A 23,128-nucleotide genomic window follows, 5' to 3' on the forward strand; every position below is an offset into this window, starting at 1 on the left:
GTCAGGAGTTTGAGACCAGCCTGGCCAACATGGCGAAATCCCATATCTACTAAAAATACAAAAATTAGCCAGGCATGGTGACGGGTGCCTGCAATCCCAGCTACTCGGCAGGAGAATAGCTTGAATCTGGGAGGCGGAGGTTGCAGTGTGCTGACATAGCACTATTGCACTCCAGCCTGGGTGACAGAGCGAGACTGTGTCTCAAAAAAACAAACAAAAAACACACACACAAAAAAAACCAACAACAACAAGAAACACCTCCTATGCATGATCTTCCATTCTCTTTAATGAATTGCCAAATTAATGGACAGAATTCTAAGCCCTACAAGAGGGTAGAACCACACCACAGAAAGTTGCCTGAAGAATCCCATATTGAAAGCTTTCTGCCAATCAAAAACACCTGTTTTGAACTTCACTAAATTCTATTGTGTTAAACCATGGAGATTTGGGGGTATTATGGACTGAATGAATTCCCCCAAAATTCATATGTTGAAGCCCTACCCCCCAAAGTTGTGGCAATTAAGATGGAGCATTTGGGGGGTAATTAGGGTAAGATGGAGTCATGAGGGTGTGTCCCTCATGCTGGGATGAGTGCCCTTGTAAAAAGGAACACCAGAGAGTTCTCTCTCTATCTCTATCTCTCTCTGTCATGTGAAAACACATAGAGAAGGTCGCCATCTGCAAGCCAGGAAAAGAGCCCTCACCAGAAACTGAACTTAATCTTGGATTCCAGCCTCCAGAACTGTGAGAAAATAAATTTCTGTTGTTTAAGTCACCCAGTCTATGTATTTTGTTATGCCAACCAAAGCTAACGAACACAGGAAGATTTATTTCTTATAACAATTAATGTTTCCCTAATAAATACACGTAATATAAGTTATTTTTTAAATGGCCTTTCAGTTGGACTTCCTAACTCCTGTGTCTCTTCTGTGCAATTCACCATGTACAACTATGCCAGATGAATCTCCCAAAAGCAAATCTCTGATTGTGTCCATTATAAATATTCCTCTTCAGCTCCCACATAAAATCCCAAAATCCAATCTTATCTTTCATTCCTTTCTTGATCTGTCCTCAACACATACTTTCAGTCTTATCTCTTGCTATCAGATTACATATCCTATGTTACAAACTGTATACCTTATAAACCTTGTATCCCTATTTACCATTATATACCTTTTGTTTTCCCACTTCCCACAACATATGCAGAAAGCAGATGTGAGCCATAAACCAATCACCAAGGTAATGAATTAACTGCATTTGAGTTCCCTTTCCTCTCCACTCCCTCCGTGCCCATTCACATATATACCTCCCCAGCCACTTTTCCACAAGCAACGTAAATCACCAGAAGATAATGAAATCTTTGGTAGGGAGGAAAGATTACATTTCCTCCTCTATGAGGACTGGCATTTTAGCACAGTGGTTAAGTGTTTGTGCTCTGGAGTTACCCTGCCTGATGGTTTCAAATCCTAGTTCAGTAATTTCTGGTCTCTGTAACCATAGGTAATTTACTTAACTCTAACTTTCTCAACTGTTAAAGATGAATAAACATAACCCAAAAGCAAAGAACAAAGCAAGCTACAGTTAAGGCACGCTAAGCCACTCCCATCAGGTTGCAGATTTGTAAAGCTAGATTATTTTGCCAATGACTTTGGGACTCAAAATAATTGACACTTTTTTGTGGTCTGCCCCAACAAGCATTGCTACAAGTAGAGAGGAGCTTGCCAGAGAAGAGGCATAATATAGTGGGAAAAGAATTAATTTGGGAAGCTATGTAGACTTGGATTCAAATACTTGCTCTTAAAGCTAAATAGCATGACTTTGAAAAATTTATTCTGTTTGCCTTCCTGAACCTTATTTTTCTTATATGAAAATGGGGAAAAAATAGAAGCTCAGTAGGACTGATGGGAGGATAAAAACTGAGATAACCCCTGTAAATAGCCTTGCACATTTAAACACAAGTCCTTTCTCTCCCCCTCCCTATTCATTACAGAAGCAAGAGCAAAATTAATCCTTCTAATTCCTTAAGCTTCCTTTTTTATCCCTAGCAATCTGATTATTCAATGTTTCCCCAGGTTCTTTGCTTTCTAAGCATTTCTTTCCTAATACAATCTTTCATTCGGTGTGTGCTTTTAAGAAGCAATATAAATTAGCTAAAATGTGCTTCTGTTTTCTTTCTGGTGAACAAATTCTCACTGCATTCTAATAAATAAATTGCACTGTATTTCCTGCACTTGTTTATGATCTGTGATCATGTCTACATATTGATATGCCAGCAAATACCATACTCATTTCCTTTTCCTGGAAACATTTATTTGAACTCAAAATTATACTTATTTGAAACTTGAGCACAAAACTAGAATTACAATCATTTTTTGTACCAATACAAGCTGATAATATGATCCATTTTGTTTACTTGTTTCTGAATCTGAAAATTAATAATAGGCATCTATTTCTTATTTCTCCATGGCATAACTTATTCTCCTTATCCACTAGGTTCTTTGTTTTATTTGCCTGCAGTAATGAAACTAAAAGAAGAGGACATTTCATGTTCATAGTTATTTTGCTTCATTATGAAAAACAAGTCTATAAATTTATTCATCACTGTTAGGCACTGTGGGATTCTAGTTAAAAAAAAAAGAGGGTGTATATTGCCACTTTATAATGATAAAGTATAAATGCCTACATATATTATTTTTCTAGAATAATTCAAATTAATAGCTTCCATCTAGAAACATCACATAAGGTGTCTACATGGTAAACAATTATCAGTAATTAGGGTTTCTTCAACAGCTATTTTATTGCTGATCATATTTATATATGATCCCTTAGGTGCTTATAAAATAACACTTTACTACATTTTATTTTCATTTTAATAACCTATAAGTACTTCAGTTTCCACTTCTAAACATTCATTCAAAATTCAGTTACCATCTACAAATTAAATTATACTATCACTTAGAAAATGTCTATATATCAAAGCCTCTGCAATTGCTTTATGTTCAATATACTCAATCACTGAATACTTGTAGGCCTATTACATACCAGGTACTGTCAGGCCCTGGTGATACAGTGATAAGCAAAATAGAGACAGACCTTGTCTACATGTATATAGAGAGAACCTAAGTGCTGCACTCAAGATGTGTGTAATAGAGAAATAGGAATTTTTTTTTTTAAGACAGGGTCTCACTCTGTCATCCAGGTTGGAGTGCAGTGGTGCAATCCTGGATCACTGCAACCTCGACTTCCCGGGCTCAGGTGATCTTTCCACCTCAGCCTACAGAGTAGCTAAGACTACAGGCAAGCACCACCACGCCTGGTTAATTTTTATATTTTTTGTAGAGATGGGGTTTCACTTTGTTGGCCAGGCTGGTCTCAAACTCCTGCACTCCAAGAAATCCACTCCCCTCAGCCTCCCAAAGTGTTGGGATTACAGGCATGAGCCACCATGCCTGGCCAGGGAAATAGGATTTACACATAACGTTTTTGGAGACATCATAAACAGTAAATCCATGGCCATGTGTTGTGGGAGGTGCAAGGGAAAAAGGAGTTTGTAGATTGTCTGGAAGTCACACTCCAGATGTTAAAATAGAAACAGAACTACAAATAGATAAAGCACTCCCCCCATAAAAGCAAATAATAAATTCATAAAATATTACCCACTTTATATATTCCCCTCTCCCTGCCACCCCTTCTATGTTTTCACAACACTTGTGAAATTTCTGAGTTGACAGTAGCAATCATTTTCCTCTCTCCTCTGGCCAGATGTCCCAAGATTTGTGTCTTTCTGCCTAAGTACTACTTCTAATCCTAATGGTCTGATGTATCATTGATTATGCCTAACATGGCAGCATGCTTATTCAGATGTACCTTTTTTTCTGATAGAAATTTTTTTATTTATGAAATACGTATGCAAGAATTGTATCATATCTTTTAAAATGGCAATTTTAGCTGAGATTGAATATATAGCAAATATATTAGAATAATATCATATTAACATATTTTAGAATGCTTAAGGAAATTTCAAGATTACAGATTTGCAACAGGATGTAAGAAAAATTTGGAATTCTTGGAGGTTGAAATTATAGGAAACAATCTGTTTTCTCACAGAAAGACAGTATTTATGAGTTAAACTAAGAATAAATTGGACAATTGGTGTGGCAAAGCATGGCCAGTCTTATGTTATAATACTAGAAAACACACACATACACCCACATACTCAGAATATAGACCAGTGAAATTAAGGAAAAGATGAAGGAAAAATCGTTCACTGACTACTCACTGTTATGTGCTTTTTGTCATTTATTAATTCCATCAGAAAACAATTATTGAGTGACCATGTAAGGCAAAATAGAAAATGAGTGTGTCCCCCAGGACAATGGAAAAACAAGTAACAAAGTGCCACAGAATCCAGGACAAGCACCTTTGTAGAAAAAAAAAAAGAGAGCTCTATAGTACCAAATGCAGTGGAGACATTACATAAGACAGGATCCAAAAAATTAGTAATGACCATTCGATTTAGCAATAAGGAGATCAACAATGACCTCAGGGAGGGCAGTATCAGCAGGGTGATGGAGACATAAGCCACATGAGTAGTGAGGAAGAAGAGAAAATACAGGCAACTCTTTCAAGTTTTGCATATATTAATTTACTCAATATTGCCACCACAAATCCGTGAGACAGATATCATTGTACAGATGTAGAGTGAGTCTCAAAACTGTGTAAAATGGTTATATCAGATACCTCTAGCATGCCACTTCAAATTCTCTCAGCTTCATCTCTTATTCCAGCCACTGCTACAGCAACCAATTCTAGGCAGGCTTCAACCAGCTTCATGAAAGTGCACCTGACAGCATCTTGTGCATCTCACCTTGGGCAGGTGCTAAGCACCCCTCACTTCTCTGACTCTGTGATGCACTTGGCACTCATACATGTACAACTCCCAAGTCCAGGGGAGTTAATGCCTGCGACACCATCCTTGACCAATGGAAGACGGGAGCCAAAAGATGAAGATTCCCATCCCCTTCATTATTTAGGCAGAGAGTTCTGTGATGCATTTCATAAGGCTTCTCGGAAGTCTTACAACACGAAACACCAGTCACCCATTGTGATGGACAACACAACAAACCATCTTTGTACTGGCTTGTCTTTCTTCCTTGTTTCACCACTCCTCTTCACCACTCCTGATCCCAAATGAACTACCATGGCTGCAAGACTTTGTCTTAGGCTCTGTGTTCTAGAGAGCTCTGAGTAAGACACTGCCAGGGACAAACACCTAATGAGTGACTGTACAGGGACTCAAACCAAAGTATATGATTCCAAACCCCATGCTCTCTTTTCTACATGATTTTTACTTTTTGATTAAGAAAATTACTCTAGTTCCTGGCCAAAACTTTTTAATCTTATGGGAGCTAAAAAACGTGTACACACAGAAGCAGAGTGTGGAATAATAGACAATGGAGACTCACGGGGGTGGTAGGTGGAGAAGGGGTAGATGATGGGAGGTTGATCGGTGGGTACAATGTGTACTGCTCCAGTGATGGATGCACTGAAGGCCCTGACTTCACCATAATGCAATGTATCAATGCAGCAAAACTGCACTTGTACTCCACAAATATATAGAATTTTAAAAAAAATTAAAACAGAAAAAAGGTCAAAACAGCTTAAACAGAAAAGAAGAAATAAATGTGAAGTTGAGTAGAAAAAGGACAAAGTGGAACCTGAGAAGACAAACCAGAACCCACAAGGATGAAGGTGAACCTGTGTGGGACTCTCAATACCTTCAAGCTTCAAAATGTGATGGGATGTGTAGGTGATCTGCAGAAGCTGGTGCACTCTGTTATGGGAAGCTTGAGAAGCTTAAGAAAGAGGGCTGAAAGGAGATGAAGGAGCTACGGGGCTGCTGCTGCCCCAGGCCACAAGGTAAACTAGGAGATAAGGAACAACGTGGATTATCTGTGGCTTTCTTCAAAGCCAAACTCATCTGTCTCAGGAAAAATTTTCCTGGTGCCCTCCACAGACCTTCCAAGTTTAAACAGATCATGGTTGCTGTCACATTTCTTTTTTTTTTTTTTTCAAATCTCATGTGAAATACCTCTTGTGGCCCACAGTATTCCTGAATATGCAGAATAGGGAGTCCTCAGAAAGCCAGTACCTGCTTAACTAAATTGACGCAATACAAACCCACCATACTATCTCTTTTGTTGTGTCGCCCTTCTCCATAGTAGCACCTGAAACCTGTGTCCACGATATACCCATATACACACACCATAATCTAACAAGACCCCAAACACATGCCTCTATGCTTTTGTATAGACTACTTCTTCAGTCTGGAATTTCTTACCCTTAACCAGGGCCAACTTGATCGGCATGAGATTTGCGTGTAGGCTCTTGTGTTTGCAAGACCCCAAACTTGGTTTAATGCTGTGCTGTCACTGTCTTGTAATTCTTAATATTACAAGGTACTCCAAGTTGCCATTTTGCACTGGGGCCCATAAATTCAATAGCTGATGTTGTCCCAGTCTAGCCCTCGTCTTTCTGGCAGATTTGCTTCTTCAAAGCCAAATTTACCTGTCATTTGCTCAGGGAAAATTTTCCTGCCCAACAACTCTATCACTCTACACACACAGAAACACACACACACATACACACACACACACACACACACCAGTTAAACAAAAAATCCTTCCTCTGAACTGTGGCTTTTAACTACTGCTTTGAACTTATCACTATGAAAGATCATTGTTTATTTTCCCAACTTAACTGTAAGTTCTTAAAGTGGCTCTCATCTTTGTATTCCTGTGCCCAGCACAAAACTCAGCACATTATGTCAGTTGAGTTAAAAACAAAAAAAAAAGTAAAAACTTTAAAAATAAAAATTTATTAAAAAACAGCAGCTTTCTTATTTGTGCAAAAATCTTAAACCATCTTTTGAGGGGATAGGTGTGGTGGCTCATACCTATAATTCCAGCACTTTGGGAGGCCACACCTGGAGGATCATTTCAGGCCAAGAGTTCAAGACAAAACCTAGTCAACATAGTAAGACCTCTGTATCTACAAAAATAAATAAATAATTTTAAAAATTGCTGTAGTCCCAGCTACTTGGGAGGCTGAGTCAGGAGGATCACTTGAGTTGAGGCTGCAGTGAGCTATGATTATGTCACTGCACTCCAGACTGGGCAACAGAGCGAGACATGGACTCCAAAATAAAAATAAAAATAAAATAAACTCATTTTTTCATATTTGTGTAAAAGTCTTAAAGCTGTGATATTATGGCATGTACACACATTGGTTTTTGTCCATAGTTCCTGGCTAATAATTCCCATAGCCCTTGTTACAGTCCTTTGTTATGACATTGGGGCACTTTAAGCCTCAGAAGCAGGCCTCAGAAAACAAACTCTCTCTCTCTTAACTTCCCTGGCCCTTCTTTCACCAGCTCAAGGCAGGACTCTAATCTGATCGCAGGTCCTAAGACCCTCATTTCAGAAGGGGCTATGCCCCATCCCCTGAAGGAAGGAATGATGCACAGAGAAGCCAGTAAGAATGTGAACAGACAGGACTTGCTGGGTTTCCCCACTCAGCCCATTAATATTAGATCATATCTTTTTTGTCCAATCACATTTCTACATGGTTATTAATCATGCCTATCAAATGAAGTCTCCATAAAAGGTCTTAGAGGACTGGTTTCAGGGAGCTTCTGGATAACTGAATACCTGGAGGTTCCTGGAAGATGTCTGCACTTAGCCAAGCCTTAAAGTATTTACAGAACCAGGAAGGAACCATCTATAGCAATATAAGTTAATTTGGACTAAACAAGGTCTTATTAATAGCAAAGGATAATTGAAATCCCAAACTTACAAGGTTTTCAACAAAAGTAAAGTTTGCTAAAAGTTAACAGTGTAACATGTATTATACTAACCTCTAATCTTGTGGCCTTAGACACTAGACCGCAGACATGAAGGAAGTTTGTTTTGGAAAAGAATGGTTATCATCTTTGAAAAAAAAAAAAAAGTGGGGGGAGGGAGAATTTATGTAAAAAGAATGTTATGTGGTAAATTCTTGTCCTGAAGTAAATTAACTGGTTGTTTAAAGAAAGGGATGTTTGCAACAAGTCAGAAAGTTGAGGCATGTCAAAGAATTGTCTGTGAAAGTCATGAAAAAAAAAAGTGTGTTATAAAAGGGAATTTATGCAAGAAATGTTGTATAATTTAAAAGTAATCAGGCCTCCAGAATGTAAAACTATTGAAGAAACAGTTTATGTGCAAAGTGTATAAGGAAAGTAAAATATACTTTTGGTAAAAGGATTATAAGGAGGCATAAGAATGTGTGGATTTTTACCTACATTAAAAGGTTAAAATTTTTTTTGTTGTTTTGAAGGTTTAAGCAAGTTTTGAAATGTTAATTATAAAGGAAATTCTCTGTGTAAACATATTTCTTTAAGTTAGGGTATCATCCAGTTTTTCTGTGAACTGGACATTAAAATAAAAGCACAACGGGTTTTTCTTAAAGCACTAACCTGCTTTTTAACAAAAATCATAAAAAGTTAAAAAGAGTCTATAAAAATCTTACCTTATGGTCAGATGTTAAAATTGGATAAATATGTCTACAAGGTTTTATTAAAATTGAGTTTAATATTAATAACACACTAATATGGCCGGGCGCAGTGACTCACCCCTGTAATCCCAGCACTTTGGGAGGGTGAGGCGGGTGGATCATGAGGTCAGGAGATCGAGACCATCCCGGCTAACACGGTGAAACCCCGTCTCTACTAAAAATACAAAAAATTAGCCGGGCGTAGTGGCAGGCGCCTGTAGTCCCAGCTACTCGGGAGGCTGAGGCAGGACAATGGCATGAACCTGGGAGGCGGAGCTTGCAGTGAGCCGAGATGGCACCACTGCACTCCAGCCTGGGCGACAGAGCAAGACTCTGTCTCAAAAAATAAAAAATAAAATAAAAAAAACCACACTAATATAAAGGTGACATTTAGCTTATCTGGTATAAAAATCATACAGGAAGCATTGTGAAATACAAAATGGTGTTTGGCTTTCTTTGGTCTAAAAACTAATAAAAATAGGTGCTAAAGGAAATTTCTCAGTAAGAAGGCACCAAGAACTATAAAGTCCACTGCTGATGTCCCCACATTTAAAACAAAAGATCAATTTCTTAGAAATTATATACTTGATTTATCTTCCACTTTCCTTTCCCTCAAAACTAAAAGTGTTTTAGCACATGTACCACCCCTAGAATTTCCGGTAAACCAGCACCAGCCTGAGGATCACGTTCTCATCAAAGGATGGAAAGAAGGAAAACTCGAGCCAGCCTGGGAAGGACCCTACCTTGTGCTGCTAACCACCAAGACTACTGTTTGTACAGTGGAAAGGGGATGGACTCATCACACCCGAGTCAAGAAAGCGCCACCCCCTCCAGAGTCGTGGGCCATGGTCCCTGGGAAAAACCCTACCAAACTAAAGCTAAGAAAAATTTAACTCTCTTTCAACTATTCTACTACTCTTTCTTCTTTCCTCGCTCTATTGCTGACCATCTGGTTATAACATAACCAAGTCAATTTCTCCTCAAACTATTGCATTTGATGCTTGCCTTGTTATACCCTGTGGGGACTTGCCAAGTCAAAGACAGCTCTCTACTTCAGAAAAGTACTGCTGTCCCTCCTGACTCTCCTCAGACTGGGCCTTAGTAAATTGGGACCATTTAATCTGGGGAGATTTCGATAAAGACTCCAGTGTCAACCAGGAGTCTTGCCCCCCGATGTAGAGCTTTTATGCTGTAGTTGGTCCAGCAATCAGTGGGCAAGGATGGACTGCCCCAACCAGTTTTTGTAATTTCCGAAAACCATACATTCATTTCCCTAGAGGATCGTAGAAGTTAAAGACTTAAAACAAACTTTGGCAATTAAGATAGGTTACCAAGATTCAAATGCCTGGTTGAAATGGATCAAATATTCCATCCACACGTTAAACAAAAGCAATTGTTATGCTTGTGTGCACAGCAGGCCAGAGGCCCAGATTGTCCCCTTTCTACCAGGGTGGTCCTCCAGTCGATCACATGTGGATTTCCAGGATTCTATGGCCTGGAGTAACAAGTTGTGCCAAGTTCTCTCTCTGCTATATCCCAAAGTCCAGCACCCTGTGGGTCAGCCCCTGAGGGTCATCCAGCTTCCGTCTCCCAACACTCAGTTCACTTCGTGTCTCTCACAACAGGGAGGAAACTTAGCGTTCCTTGGAGACCTGAAGGGATGCAGTGAGCTTAAGAATTTTCAAGAGCTTATCAATCAGTCAGACCTTGTTCATCCCTGAGCGGATGTCTGGTGGTATTGCGGTGGACCTTTACTGGACACTCTGCCAAATAACTGGAGTGGCACTTGTGCTTTAGTCCAGTTGGCTATCCCTTTCACCCTGGCATTTCATCAACCAGAGGAAAGAAAAATAAGACATCATAAGGCGAGAGAAGCCCCTTAAGGGTCTCTAGACTCTCATGTCTATTTAGACACAATTAGAGTCCCACGGGGAATACCAGGTCAATTTAAAGCCCAAAATCAAATAGCTGCAGGATTTGAGTCAATATTTTGGTGGGTGACAATTAATAAAAATGTAAATGGATAAACTGCATCTACTAAAACCAACAGTGATTTATTAACTACACTAGAGAAGCTATTAACGGAATAGCTGAGCAATTAGGGGCCACTAGCCAGATGGCTTGAGAAAACAGGATAGCCTTAGACATGATATTAGCAGAAAGAGGAGATGTTTGCATCATGATTAAAACTCAATGTTGTACCTTCATCCCAAACACCGCCACCCCTGATGGAAGTATAACAAAGACATTGGAAGGTCTGACTGCTCTGTCCAATGAGTTAACCAACAACTCAGGGGTAAATGACCCTTTTACAGGCTAGAAAAGTGGTTCAATAAATGGAAAAGAATAATAGCCTCAATTCTTACTCCCCTCATAGCTGCAATGGGTGTACTTATTCTTGTCAGGTTCTGTGTCACACCATGCATCTGTGGGTTGGTGCAGAGGCTCATAAAAACGGCAGCTACTAAAACTTCCCTTAGCTATCCTCCACCTTATCCAGAGAAGCTTCTTCTTTTGGAAAATCAAGCAAAACAACTAAGCCAAGACATGTTAAAAAAAAGTTTGAAAAGAAAGAGCTGTAAGAAAATGCAAGAGGAAGGGTTGTTAGATATGAGTTCTAAATTCTTTTCAAAGAATCAATATGTCAGTATGTTCAATTCTTTGCCTTCTAGTTTTAAACTTAACTTCCTCATAAAGCAACTTTTTTGATTACCTGCTCCACCCTGGTTCATTCTAATTACCTGTTCCACCCTCATTCTGATTACCTGCTACCTGCCCCGCCCTAACTCATTCTCCACCCTGCATAACCATTTTTCCTGCCAAACCACTCACCCCTATCACTCTCTTTAAGTTAGCCAATCGGAATTAGTTTAGCCTGTGTGGTCTAACCCTAGCCAATAGGGGAACGACACAGCAGCAGGGTCCATGTGCCTCAGGGATAAGAACCCCTTCCACTCCCTTGTCCAAGTGTGCGCTCACCATTGCTCCATCTGTAAGGGCACACCCTTCTGTAGAAGTACCTTGCCTTGCTGAGAATTAAAAAGAAATTTTTTTTAAAAAAAAGGAAATTTAAAAAAAAAGAAAATGCATTTAATACATCTAACCTACCAAACATCATAGTTGAGCCTAAAAACATTTTCAGAACAATTACATTAGCCTACAGTTGGGCAAAATCATCTAACACATCTATATTATAAAATATAGAAGCATATTTTATAATAAAGTGTTGAATATCTCATGTAATTTATTCAATAAATGATCATGTCATAATATGCATATCACTTTTGCACCATTGAAATGTCAAAAAATCATAAGAAGAGCTAACATAAGTTGGGACTGTCTGCATATAACAGGGAAGATTAAATGACTCTTTAGCAAAGTTTTAAAAAGAAGCTTGCAATGTATCTTCACTTAGGATGGAGGTCTGAAAATCTTGTAGAATTAATTCCTTTCTTTTTCTGCTTAGGAACAAACAGAAAAAGGTTATTATAGAGTATACAAGCTGCTGCATTTTACGATTAAAAAACAACAGCAGGGGAAGAGACCTGAGATACATTTTTCCAGATGCTCTTTGTCATTCACATAGCATAAAATAATTCTTTGAACATCAGGCATGGTTTAACTCAGTATCATTTCCAACCTAGGAGAGATGACCTGCATATCAAGATTTTAATTCATTGAGTCACAATGCAAATCAGAGAGGGTAGAACATTATGGCACGCTATGTGGACAGGCATTGCTTTAGCAAACCTAGGGAGAAATATAAATCATCCCACTTCTTAAGACTTACAGCTCTGGTGTAAAAGCCAGTCACCTTGTTCACGTGTTGAAATCAATGATATTTGCAATAAAAAGATTATTTAATCAGATTGTTAACAGCTGAATAAGCTTTTACCAAATAGTCCTTTTCTTTCCAAGTTTTATATAATACGGCTTTTAGAATTTTCCCCGCCAGGCATGGTGGCTCACGCCTGTAATCCCAGTACTTCGGGAGGGCAAGGCAGGAAGATCACGAGGTGAAGAGACTGAGACCATCCTGGCCAATATGGTGAAAAGTCGTCTCTACCAAAAATACAAAAAATTAGCCCGGTGTGGTGGCATGCGCCTGTAGTCCCAGCTACTCGGGAGGCTGAGGCAGGAGAATTGATTGAACCCGGCAGACAGAGGTTGCAGTGAGCCGAGATGGTGCCACTGCACTCCAGCCTGGCAACAGAGCGAGACTCCATCTCAAAAAAAATAAATAAATAAAAATAAAAATAAAAATAAAATTCCCATTAAAGTTTCTAAAGGAAAAGAATAAATGAATTCCAATGTTTATAATAACTAAGTAACATGTATTCTGCCATGATATATACTAATCCCCTTACCTAAAAAAGCTCATTTAGCCAGATGTGGTGGCTCACACCTGTAATCCCAACACTCTGGGAGGCCAAGGCAGGAGAATTGCTTGAGGCTGAGAGTTCCAGACCAACTTGGGCAACATAGTGAGATGCTGTCTCTACAAAAAAATTAACAACTAGCTGGGTGTGGTGGCACACACCTGTAGTCCCAGCTACCTGGGAGGCTGAAGTGGGAGGATGACTTGAGCCTGGGAGGTGGAGGCTGCAGTGAGCCATGAATGTGCCACTGCCTGGGTGAGAGAGAGAGACCCTTTCTAAATAAATAAATGGAACAGAAAATAGCTCAGGAAACAAAGGGGCATGAGCAAGAGACTGACTAGAAAAGCCAGTGATGTAGGTTAACAAAAACAGTATGGTGTTCTAGGGACCCGGGAAGAGTGTTTCAAGGAGGAGCTGTATCAACTGTTAGGTCAAAGTGATACTGATGATCAACTTGAATTTACAAACAGAGGTCACTGATAAAACCTTAACAGAAGCGTTTTTAGTGGAGTGGTAAGGATAAAATCTGACCAGAGTTGGGTAATAAACTTGAAAGAAGTAAAATTTAGTATAATTATTTTTAGCTTTTTTGGGGGCGAACTGCTCTAGTTTGAATGTATGTCCCCTGCAAACCTCATGAAATTTAATCCCCACTGGGCACAGACGCGTGTGTCTGTAATCCCAGCTACTAGGAAGGCTCAATGGGGAGGATTACTTGAGGCCAGGAGGCTGCAGTGTACTGTTTGTGCCTTTGAATAGCCACTGCACTACAGCCTGGGCAACATAGCTGGACTCAGTGTCTAAAAGCAGATTTAAAAAAAAGGAAAAAGAAATTTGATCCCTAATGTTGGAGGTGGTGCTTAATGGGAGGTGTTTGGGTAATAAAACAGATCCCTCATGAATGGTTTCATGTAGTCCTCTCAGTAATGAGTGAGTTCTCACTCTATTTGCTCCCAGAAGAGCTGGTCATTAAAAAGAACCTACCACTTCCCCCTTCTCTCTTGCTTCTTGTCTATGTGATCTCTGCACACACCAGCTACCCTTCGCCTTCTATCATGAGTGGAAGCAGCCTGAGGCTTTCACCAGATGTCCAATCTTCCAGCCAACAGAATCACGAGCAAAATAACCCTTTTTTAATGTATAAATTACCCAGTTTCAGGTATTCATTTATAGCAACAGAGTAAGACAAGTACCTACTGGGAAGCATATATAAATTCTGAAAACTGCAAATTTTCAAATACATGTAAATACTACCCAAGGATATCTGTATTTAAATGCAGCTTTGCCTGCTGACTTCATTAACATGAGAAACAAACGCAGCAGTCTGTTTTCTGAATGAAGCATAGTAGGGCCAGGAGTAGTGACTCTCGCCTGTAATCCCAACACTTGGAGAGGCCAAGGCAGGCGGATCGCTTGTGGTCGGGAGTTTGAGACCAGCCTGGCCAACGTGGCGAAACTGTCTACCAAAAATACAAAAATTAGCCAGGCATTGTGGTGGGCACCTGTAAGCCCAGCTATTCAGGAGGCTGAGGCAGAATAGCTTGAACTCAGGAGGCAGAGGTTGCAGTGAGCAGTGAGCCAAGATCACGCCACTGCACTCCAGCCTGGGCGACAGAACAAGACTCAGTCTCAAAAAAAACAACAACAAAAAAAGCACAAGCACAATTCTAAACATTCAAAGAAAAAAAGTGTGTTATCTTTCGTGGCAGCATTGGTATCTGATGCATTTGTAAATGACAATTTCTTTTAGATTGCCATTGAAGTTTTTAAAATAGCAGTAATAGTTTCTTCATTAAGACATATCCTATTTCATGCCAAACTTCATATGTATTCTTACATTGCGAAGTCCAAGAATAGACACAAAGTAGAAAGATACTACTCAAAAGAATTTTTAAGGATGCATAAAATGATCCTCAATTCTAGAAAATGTCATTACTAATTTCTTAATGTAGCATTTATTTGGAGTTGCTTAATGTTTTTCAATTACATGACACACTGTTTGTTTACACAATTTTAAACTTTGAGGTAATTTGTGCCAAAGGATCTAGAGTAATTCTCAACAGAGGTAGGAATGGAGCAATTTTGCCCACCAATGGACATTTGGTAATGTCTCCATTTTTTTCAAAGGGAATTGGAGGGAAAGAGTGCTTTTTGTCTGTAGCGGCAGAGCCCAGGTTAGCTACTCAACAAGCTGAAACGCATGGGATGGTCTGCTAAACCAAACTGTCTTTGAGAAATAGTCAACAGTGGCAAGGTTGAGAAACCCTGTTCTTAGAGGTTCAAATTATGCCTGACACATACGAGGTAAAAGCATGGAGTCTGGTAACTGAAAACACTCTACACACTCTAAATTCAAAACTACATGGGTTTAAATATCCACCATTTGACTAACAGAATGAATTCAAGTAATTCAACTCGTTTAACAATTTCAAAATTTTTGAGATAATCCACGTAATTCAAATACTTAGTTCAGTTCCTGACATTTAAAATGTGCTTCTACTACCCTGTAAACATTTAATTGTATACTTACATATGAAAATCCAAAATTAATGTCACTGAATTCCTCAAGTTTCTATGATGTGATGACTTACACACACCTATGTGAAAACTTGCTATATTCCCCATCTTAAAATTATGAATATACTTCCTAGCCTTTGAAAACCTGCACCATGGCTGAGTGCAATGGCTCACGTCTGTAATCCCAGCACCCTGGGAGGCTGAGGAGAATGGATCGCTTGAGCTCAAGAGTTTGAGACCAGCCTGGGCAACATGGCAAAACCCTGTCTCTAAAAAAAATTACAAAAATTAACTGGGCATGGTGGCACATACCTGTAGTCCTGGCTACTTAGGGGCTGAGGCAGGAGGATCACTTAAGCCCGGGAGGTCGAGGCTGCAGTGATCCATGTCTGTACCACTGCACTCCAGCATGGGTGACAGAGACTATCTCAAAAGAAAAAACGAAAGAAAACCTGCACCCTGCACCAAGACTCAGCAGCCGAAATTCTCAAGATCTCTTGACTACTAGCACCATGGTTAGCACTGATAAACTCAGATTTCAACTTCAATCCTAGGACCAAAGCAACTTATAACCTTGAAAATCGCAACAAAGAGATGCCAAGTAAAAACCATTGTTAAAAACTGCACACACTTCAACAGCCAGTAAGAGAAACTCAGAGGTTTCCATTTTGCCAATGTCAGATGCTTGAGTATCCTTCCCAATTTACTTTTGTATAATTTCCAGTTCCAGTTGTTATGTATGCTCTAGTGAAGTTACCAACGGTCTATACACAAAATGGAAGTGTTTTATTAAAGCAGCTTAAAGTCGTATTTTCAAACTATAGAAATTCAAGAAATTCTTTAAATTCTAATAGTTAATTTCCTATACTCTAAAGTTCAGAGCATACTTTCAGCATTAAAAAGTGGCACATATCAAGTTTCAGTTATTTATTGATTTAATCAGTGTAACCTCTAATAGAGATTACAATAGAGATCTCCAACATGATTTCATGCATTTAGAGGAGAAATATTTCCTGGTTAAGTGGAAAATTGTGCGGATGTGGCTTCTGGAAGACCTTCATTCTAAAGCAGCGTTATAGTGAAACATTTCATTTAGAAATCTGGACGTTCCTTCTTCAGCTTGCTGTAATCCACATTCACTGAGTAGAACTTGGAACAGAAAAAAAGATATTTTAAGTAATCTCAAATACATAGAGACGGTACAAAGGTTTTAGAATTCTTTGTATTTGGTTTTCTACACTAACAATTACAGGTATGAATTTTTAAAAGAATATTTAACAACATAAAATCATTCACAGAAAAATACTGTACCTAAAATTCCAGCCTTCAATGATAGTTTTGGCAAGGTAAAAATATTCAATTTATTTCAGAAGAGCAGTGTTATAGTACAGTCTACTACTTGGAACCTATAAGGAAAATTCTTCTATTTCAAAGTGAATAATTAAGAATTCCTTCTGATACATACTTCCAATTTGGTAAGTTTTTGCCTTAACTCTACTAAGTACATGGAAGAATCACCAACAGAATAGAGGATTAACAAGAATTACCTTCCCTACTTGCTGAATGAACTGCTGTAATTTAGAGGGAGAGATCCTGCAACAAAAAGAGGCTAGTAATGTAAGGTACTGCTTTGCTTTGTGGTTTACATAACTTCTAAGATATTTTCTCTCTCTCACTAATTTCCTAATCCAGACTATATTCAATATCAAACTGACACTTCAACTCTGGTAATGGCTTTTAAATAATACGGTATTTTTGCTGTTTACATTTCCAACATTTCTTTATAATCAATTAAAATTAATTTTTAGAAATAAATCTTACTGTGATTGCTTTAAAAAAAAAAAAAAACTCCCTCTCTCAGTAACTTAAAAAAAACGACATATTTGAAACTGGTCCAGAGTTTCTACTAAGGACATATTAATGCTGGTACACAAGCCCAAATAAGGCTAAAATCTTGGGTTTACTCATTCTTGTGCCAAAGAATGCTAAAGAGGTTGTGCTATAATTACTTGAAGACTATGTTATTTATCTCCAAAAGAACCACAATTTCAGAATGATAAACATTTTCTTCAGGGTTTTTAAGCATGAAGTTCACAAATCTATATTCATTCTTTCTTCAAACCCCTTTTATTTCTTCAAATATACCCGAACTTATTTATTTCTGAAAAACTCTTAAGTATTTTACTGACAAAAAAAATCCTCAGGTTGTAAAGCTTATTACCAAGTTATCATTGAGATACAGACAGATACAGACTTTTATGGACAGAAAATTATAAATAATCCATAAAGCAGTATTCTTTGTTCTGACAGTGTTCTTTTAAGAAACAATTAACCTAGACAATAAGGTTAAAAAAAAAAAAAAGAAACTACTTGTGCTATCCTCTAACATATTAACAAAATATCAGAAATAATTTACAGAAGGGTCTGCAGGTATATATTAAGGAAAGAAAAATAAACAATTGTTGGGCTCCTGCCCAGGCACTGGGCTAGATGCTTTATGTATATCTTAGTTAATCATCACAATAACCCTTCTGATTCTTGATTTATAAAAGAGGTAATTGAGATCAAGTTCTACGATTTGCAGGATCAAGGCCCTACACCCACGCAGAGTCAAAAGCACATTCATGGCATTGTTGCCAATTTTCTTAAAACTAAGCAGGCTCCTGATTTACTTCCTTCATATCCAAAACTCTCTCTAGAATTTTAAAACCTGCTTTCAACTTCCCTACCTCTATTCTTTCTCTCAGTTTAATGCTGGCTACTTTTAGAGTCTCTGAAACAATAGTTGGGAAGGCACAACATATTCTGATCTTAGCTTTGGGGAGCTTCAACTGTTATTCAGTTGAGAAGTATTGCTGGGCCTTTAATGCTCAAATCTTATTTTGGTCCTGTCTCTTGCTGTTTTATTCATAGCTTTTGCTAGATTATAGCATGGCAACAAATAATCCTCTGCTACGGACTGAATGTTTATGTCCTCCCAAAATTCATGTTGTAACCTCAAACGCCAATGGTGATGGTATTTGGAGGCTGGGCCTTTGAGAGGTAATTAGGTCATGAGGGTGGAACACTCTTAACTAGTGCCTTTACAGGAGGGCTCACTCCTCTCCTTCCATCTTGTGAGGACACAACTGGATTGGGCCCTCATGAGGAACAGAAATGGTTGGCACCTTGATCTGGACTTCCCAGCCTCCAGACTGAGGAATAAATTTGTTGTTTAAGCCACCTGGTCTACAGTATCTTGTTACGGCAGCCCAAATTAACACACTCAAATCTTAGACGCTTACAACGATAAAAGTTCACTTTTCACTCACATTATATGCCATCTGTATGTTGACTGCTCCATATTTTTTTCATTCCAATTCTAAGGTGAATAAGTAGCCCTTACTTGTCAATTTTGGTCTCATGAGAGAAGCAAAAGAACGGAGGGACCACATAATGGTTCAAGAGTGGCAGGTATCATTTCCTCCAACTCATAATTTCCCACAGCAAGTCACAAATCAAATCTGATGTCAGTGGGCCAGAAAAACATATTCTCTTAGGTGAGAGATTGTGAATGATGGAGATAATAATCTAGTCTACCTGAATGGGTTTAGAAAAAGTATTAAGTAGGTTTCATTTACTCCAGGTTCTCAAGTTTCTGGATTTGGTTCCTTTTCATTTCTGTCATTTCATAACATGACACTCTTCATCTTTCCAGACTCTGCTATCAGTGTCATAGCTATTAACAGCTATGTTGTTGCAGCAACATTTCATTTTCAATTCCCAAGGCCTCATATTGGCATGTGTTGTGATATTTCAGAACATTAGTAAACTGGCTGCATTATCGGAATCACCTGTTACACTTTTTGAACTACACATACCCATAGATTCCAATACGCTCTTTGGTGGAAGAAGCAAAGCCTGCTAGTTTTTTTGTTTGTTTGTTTACTTTTTAAAAGTTTCTTGTATGTGGAATTATTTTCTCTGGAATGGACTTAGTTTAAACAAATTCATAAGACATAAAAACAAATCAGGATGCCTGTTTATCTTTTTAGAGGCAAAATATAACACAGATGAGATCGATGTTTCAGCTTAGCCATTGCATTTTTATTTTCTTCTTGTAAGGAGATCTACTGAAGGATTTAGAAGCCAAATTATAATCAGGTTAAGGGGAAAACGTGAAATCCACAAAGGGTGATGTTAAAAGTTGCTATCAGGCTGCGGGCACAGTGGCTCATGTCTGTAATACCAGCACTGGGGGGTTGAGACAGACGGATCAACTTGAAGCCAGGGGTTCAAGACCAGCCTGGCCAACATGGCAAAACCCCATCTCTACTAAAAATACAAAAAATCAGCTGGGTGTGGTGGTGCGTGCCATAGTTCCAGCTACTCAGGAGAGTGAGGCAAGAGAATCACTTGAGCCTGGGAAGTGGAGGCTGCAGTGAGCCAAGATAATGCCACTGCACTCCAGCCTGGGCGACAGAGTGAGACTCTGTCTCCAACAACAACAACAACAAAAAGTTGCTATGAGTAATAATCCATCATAGATGTACACCTGTCAAAGACTGCTGGACACACACTGATCGGGGACCCTGTTCTTCAGAGTGATAAATCAAACAGCCAGTTACTCTCTTTTGATGAAGTGGCTTGATATTATGGAAAATGCATTGAGTGAGTTATAAACTTTAAACACGTAAACTGTATGGTATGTGAATGGTATGGTATCTTAATGAAGCCGCCCTTGGTTTTTTGGGGTTTTTTTTTTAGACAGAGTCTGGTTCCATTGCCCAGGTTGGAGTGCAGTGGCGTGATCTTGGCTCACTGCAACCTCCACCTCCCAGGTTCAAGCGATTCTCCCGCCCCAGCCTCCCGAGCAGCTGTGATTACAGGCACCTACTACCATGCCCAGCTAATTTTTGTATTTTTGGTAGAGATGGGGTTTCACCATATTGGCCAGGCTGATTTCCAGCTCCTGATCTCAAGTGATCTGCCCGCCTCAGCCTCCCAAAGTGCTGGGATTACAGGCATAAGCCACCGTGCCTGGCCTGCCCTTGGTTTTGATGCTGTGCAGGGTCTTTGTATGCAAAATTTTTTACACATAAGGAAGGTTATGTTTGGGGAATCAATAAATGGTCTCAGTCCATGAAATCATTCTCTGGAAGAGTAGTTCCACAGACACTCTAAATTCTCATGCCCCACAAAACACCAGCTGAATCAGAATCTCTGGAGAAAAGGCTGAAGAATCTGTGTTTCAACAAGCTCTATGTATAATGAAGTTTGAGAACACTGTGTTAGACTACCTAAGAACTAAGAAAATGGTAAATGATAGCTATACTATTTTTCCTTCTTTTCTTATACTAGCAATAAAATACCTAGCAAAAAATATTTTAGAGCAATATACCATTTTCATTTCACAGAACTACCTAACAGCTCTTTAAAGTTCAATATAATGGAATTTTACTCGTATATCCAGTTTCAAGAAAACCCACCCCATGACAAAACTTATTACAACACAATTTCTAACAACTTTAAAACAATTTTGTAGTTTACCTTGTATTGATCATTGGGACCCAGTTTGTTCCAGGGCTCTGGGTTATTTCTGTCCCAACTAAAAGAAATAAAACATTATGACTGTTACAATAATAAAGCACTATTTAGTGTTTTGTACTAAGAATACATTTTTGAACAGATCAATCTTATTTTCTATTAGATGAAGTATGGTGTTATTTCATTATGAAGTTGAAACAGGTAGAGGATCTATAATAAGCAATCTCATGTAATCAATTAGAAAAAAGGTAGAACACAGAATCCCTATCACAAGATACTTTTTATCTGGCTTTCACAAAACCTTTCCATTTAATTAATAAAGTGATATACAGAAAAGTGCATAGAATAATGATGAATCAATCTTTTGATTGTCTATTGTTTTTCAACTGCAAATGTGCAAGTGAAGGCAAAACACATTTACATGTGCCGAGAACCATGATTATTTTATAAAAACAATTATTTTTATGTCAATCCTCAAAACATTACAAGATTTGGTATTAGCAGTTCTACTTCACCAAAGAGAAAACGAGACTCAGAGAAATTAGATAATTTCATGAACCAAAAAAAGTAAATGAAAACAGCAGATTTGAGATCTGAACTTATTATATGACTGTAAATGTAACATTCTTTCTACTACCCTGATGTTACCGCCCTACAAAGACTGTGGCTCCTAAACTGCCTTGATCAGCTATCAAAGTTTTAAACATTTTTAAGAACTTACCAAACATCTGGATTGAACAATGCCAGACGCAAGAGATACAGTGTCGCTCCAGTAGCTCCAGTTCCAATAAATACAAAGAGGGGGATCAACTAGAACCAAACACAAAATAGAATAACCATCTTCAAATACTTAAAACACTGGCCAACGAGAGATTACAGTAGTTTCTGCACATTGATTTCCAAGTCTCAAACTGTTATTGGACGGTTTTGTCTTAAAGTTTAAATAAAGTAGATCTTACATTGAGGTAAGATTTCTTATAACTGTGTTCTAAAGAAAGAAATGGAATTGGGAAAGGATGTTAAGATGACTCTGGTTTAAGTGTCTTACTTTTTAATGTGGAGCAAATTATAGGTACATTTTTAAATTTCCAAGAAAATGTATCGAGTCTTCTTCACCTCTCTAATATTTACATGTCATTCCCATTAAATTTTCTGGCTTCCTTTGTCCTGGGGCTTGAAAAACAAATTCTTTGCAAATTATTTAAGGGTGCCTCTATAAAGATGTATGAAAAATAGAGTCTGAATAAGTAAACGTATCTATTACAAATACTGGCTTTAAGCATCATCTCTGAAAACGTAATGCTACCAATGCTTGCTGCGTATTTAGGGAACCGGATTTAAGACAGATTAAAGATTACATAGACTTTTAGCTCTACAGCACGTTGATGTGCTGAGGAAAAATGAGATGCCAAAGAACTTAACTGCAATTTCCGCACTACGAAATTTTCTCAAAAGCAACGACGTCCAGACAAAGTGAGGATTCCAAGATCACGGACCCCTCTTATTTACCTAAAGGCCTGGTGGTGCAATGCGGCGAATACAAGATCCTCCAGAGATGGTATAACACATAGGGAACCTGACCTATGCTAGTCTCTGACCCACACAGCGCACATCTGTCCCTCCTGGACCGCACAACCTGCAAAAGAGAGCGGCCACCAGACTGTTCCAATATTCACTAACTAGGAAAAACTAGGTTTTTTTTCCTAGCAGTGTCCGTCTCCTTCCTCCTGTCAGACAAAACCCCACAATGCATGGCGTAGAGGGTCACAGAGGCCTGGGACAACAAAAATGACAAACACTAGGAGAGGCAGGCAGGGTCTGGTCTGACGGACGGTAAGTGGCTGTAAATGAGGACGCTCCCAGGGAACAGAAAGAGGCGCACCCCGAGGCAAGAAGGACAAGGGAAAACATTAGGAGAGAGGTCACGAACTTACGCTCGGATGCTTCTTGGCCTGACCGATGATCTGGCGGAGCATGTTTGCGGCAGAGGTCTCCGATTGGAAAGGACAGAACCTACCTAGCCACCAGGCCTAAGCTAAAAATTATCTGCAATGAGACACTGCGGACTTCCAAAGTCACCCAGGACCTCCTACCTGAAGGACCCTTGGCTGGGAGGG

The 23,128-nt window shown here is 38.9% G+C and overlaps 1 protein-coding gene across 1 annotated transcript; it reads right to left on the minus strand.

Annotated features, from left to right (window-relative positions):
- Nucleotides 1-16,397: 16,397 nt before the first annotated feature.
- On the minus strand, nucleotides 16,398-23,121 carry NDUFA4 (NDUFA4 mitochondrial complex associated). The gene is made up of 4 exons (XM_003824994.7): nucleotides 22,946-23,121; nucleotides 21,733-21,821; nucleotides 21,015-21,072; nucleotides 16,398-16,634 (listed from the first exon to the last, which is right to left on the minus strand). The coding sequence occupies exons 1-4, from the start codon at nucleotides 22,985-22,987 to the stop codon at nucleotides 16,578-16,580; spliced, it is 246 nt and encodes an 81-aa protein (XP_003825042.1). The 5' UTR covers nucleotides 22,988-23,121; the 3' UTR covers nucleotides 16,398-16,577.
- Between the last annotated feature and the right edge of the window lie 7 nt (nucleotides 23,122-23,128).

This window comes from Pan paniscus, chromosome 6 (genome assembly GCF_029289425.2).
Source record: "Pan paniscus chromosome 6, NHGRI_mPanPan1-v2.0_pri, whole genome shotgun sequence".
NCBI classification, from domain to species: domain Eukaryota; kingdom Metazoa; phylum Chordata; class Mammalia; order Primates; family Hominidae; genus Pan; species Pan paniscus.

Excerpts from the sequence above, each read along its gene's own strand:
- NDUFA4 (XM_003824994.7), bottom strand. The coding sequence starts at position 22,987 with ATGCTCCGCCAGATCATCGGTCAGGCCAAGAAGCATCCGAGC. Across the intron at positions 21,822-22,945 it reads AGGCCAAGAAGCATCCGAGC|TTGATCCCCCTCTTTGTATT; the intron begins GTAAGTTCGTGA and ends GTTTGGTTCTAG. Across the intron at positions 16,635-21,014 it reads GTCCCAATGATCAATACAAG|TTCTACTCAGTGAATGTGGA; the intron begins GTAAACTACAAA and ends TTCTGTTCCAAG.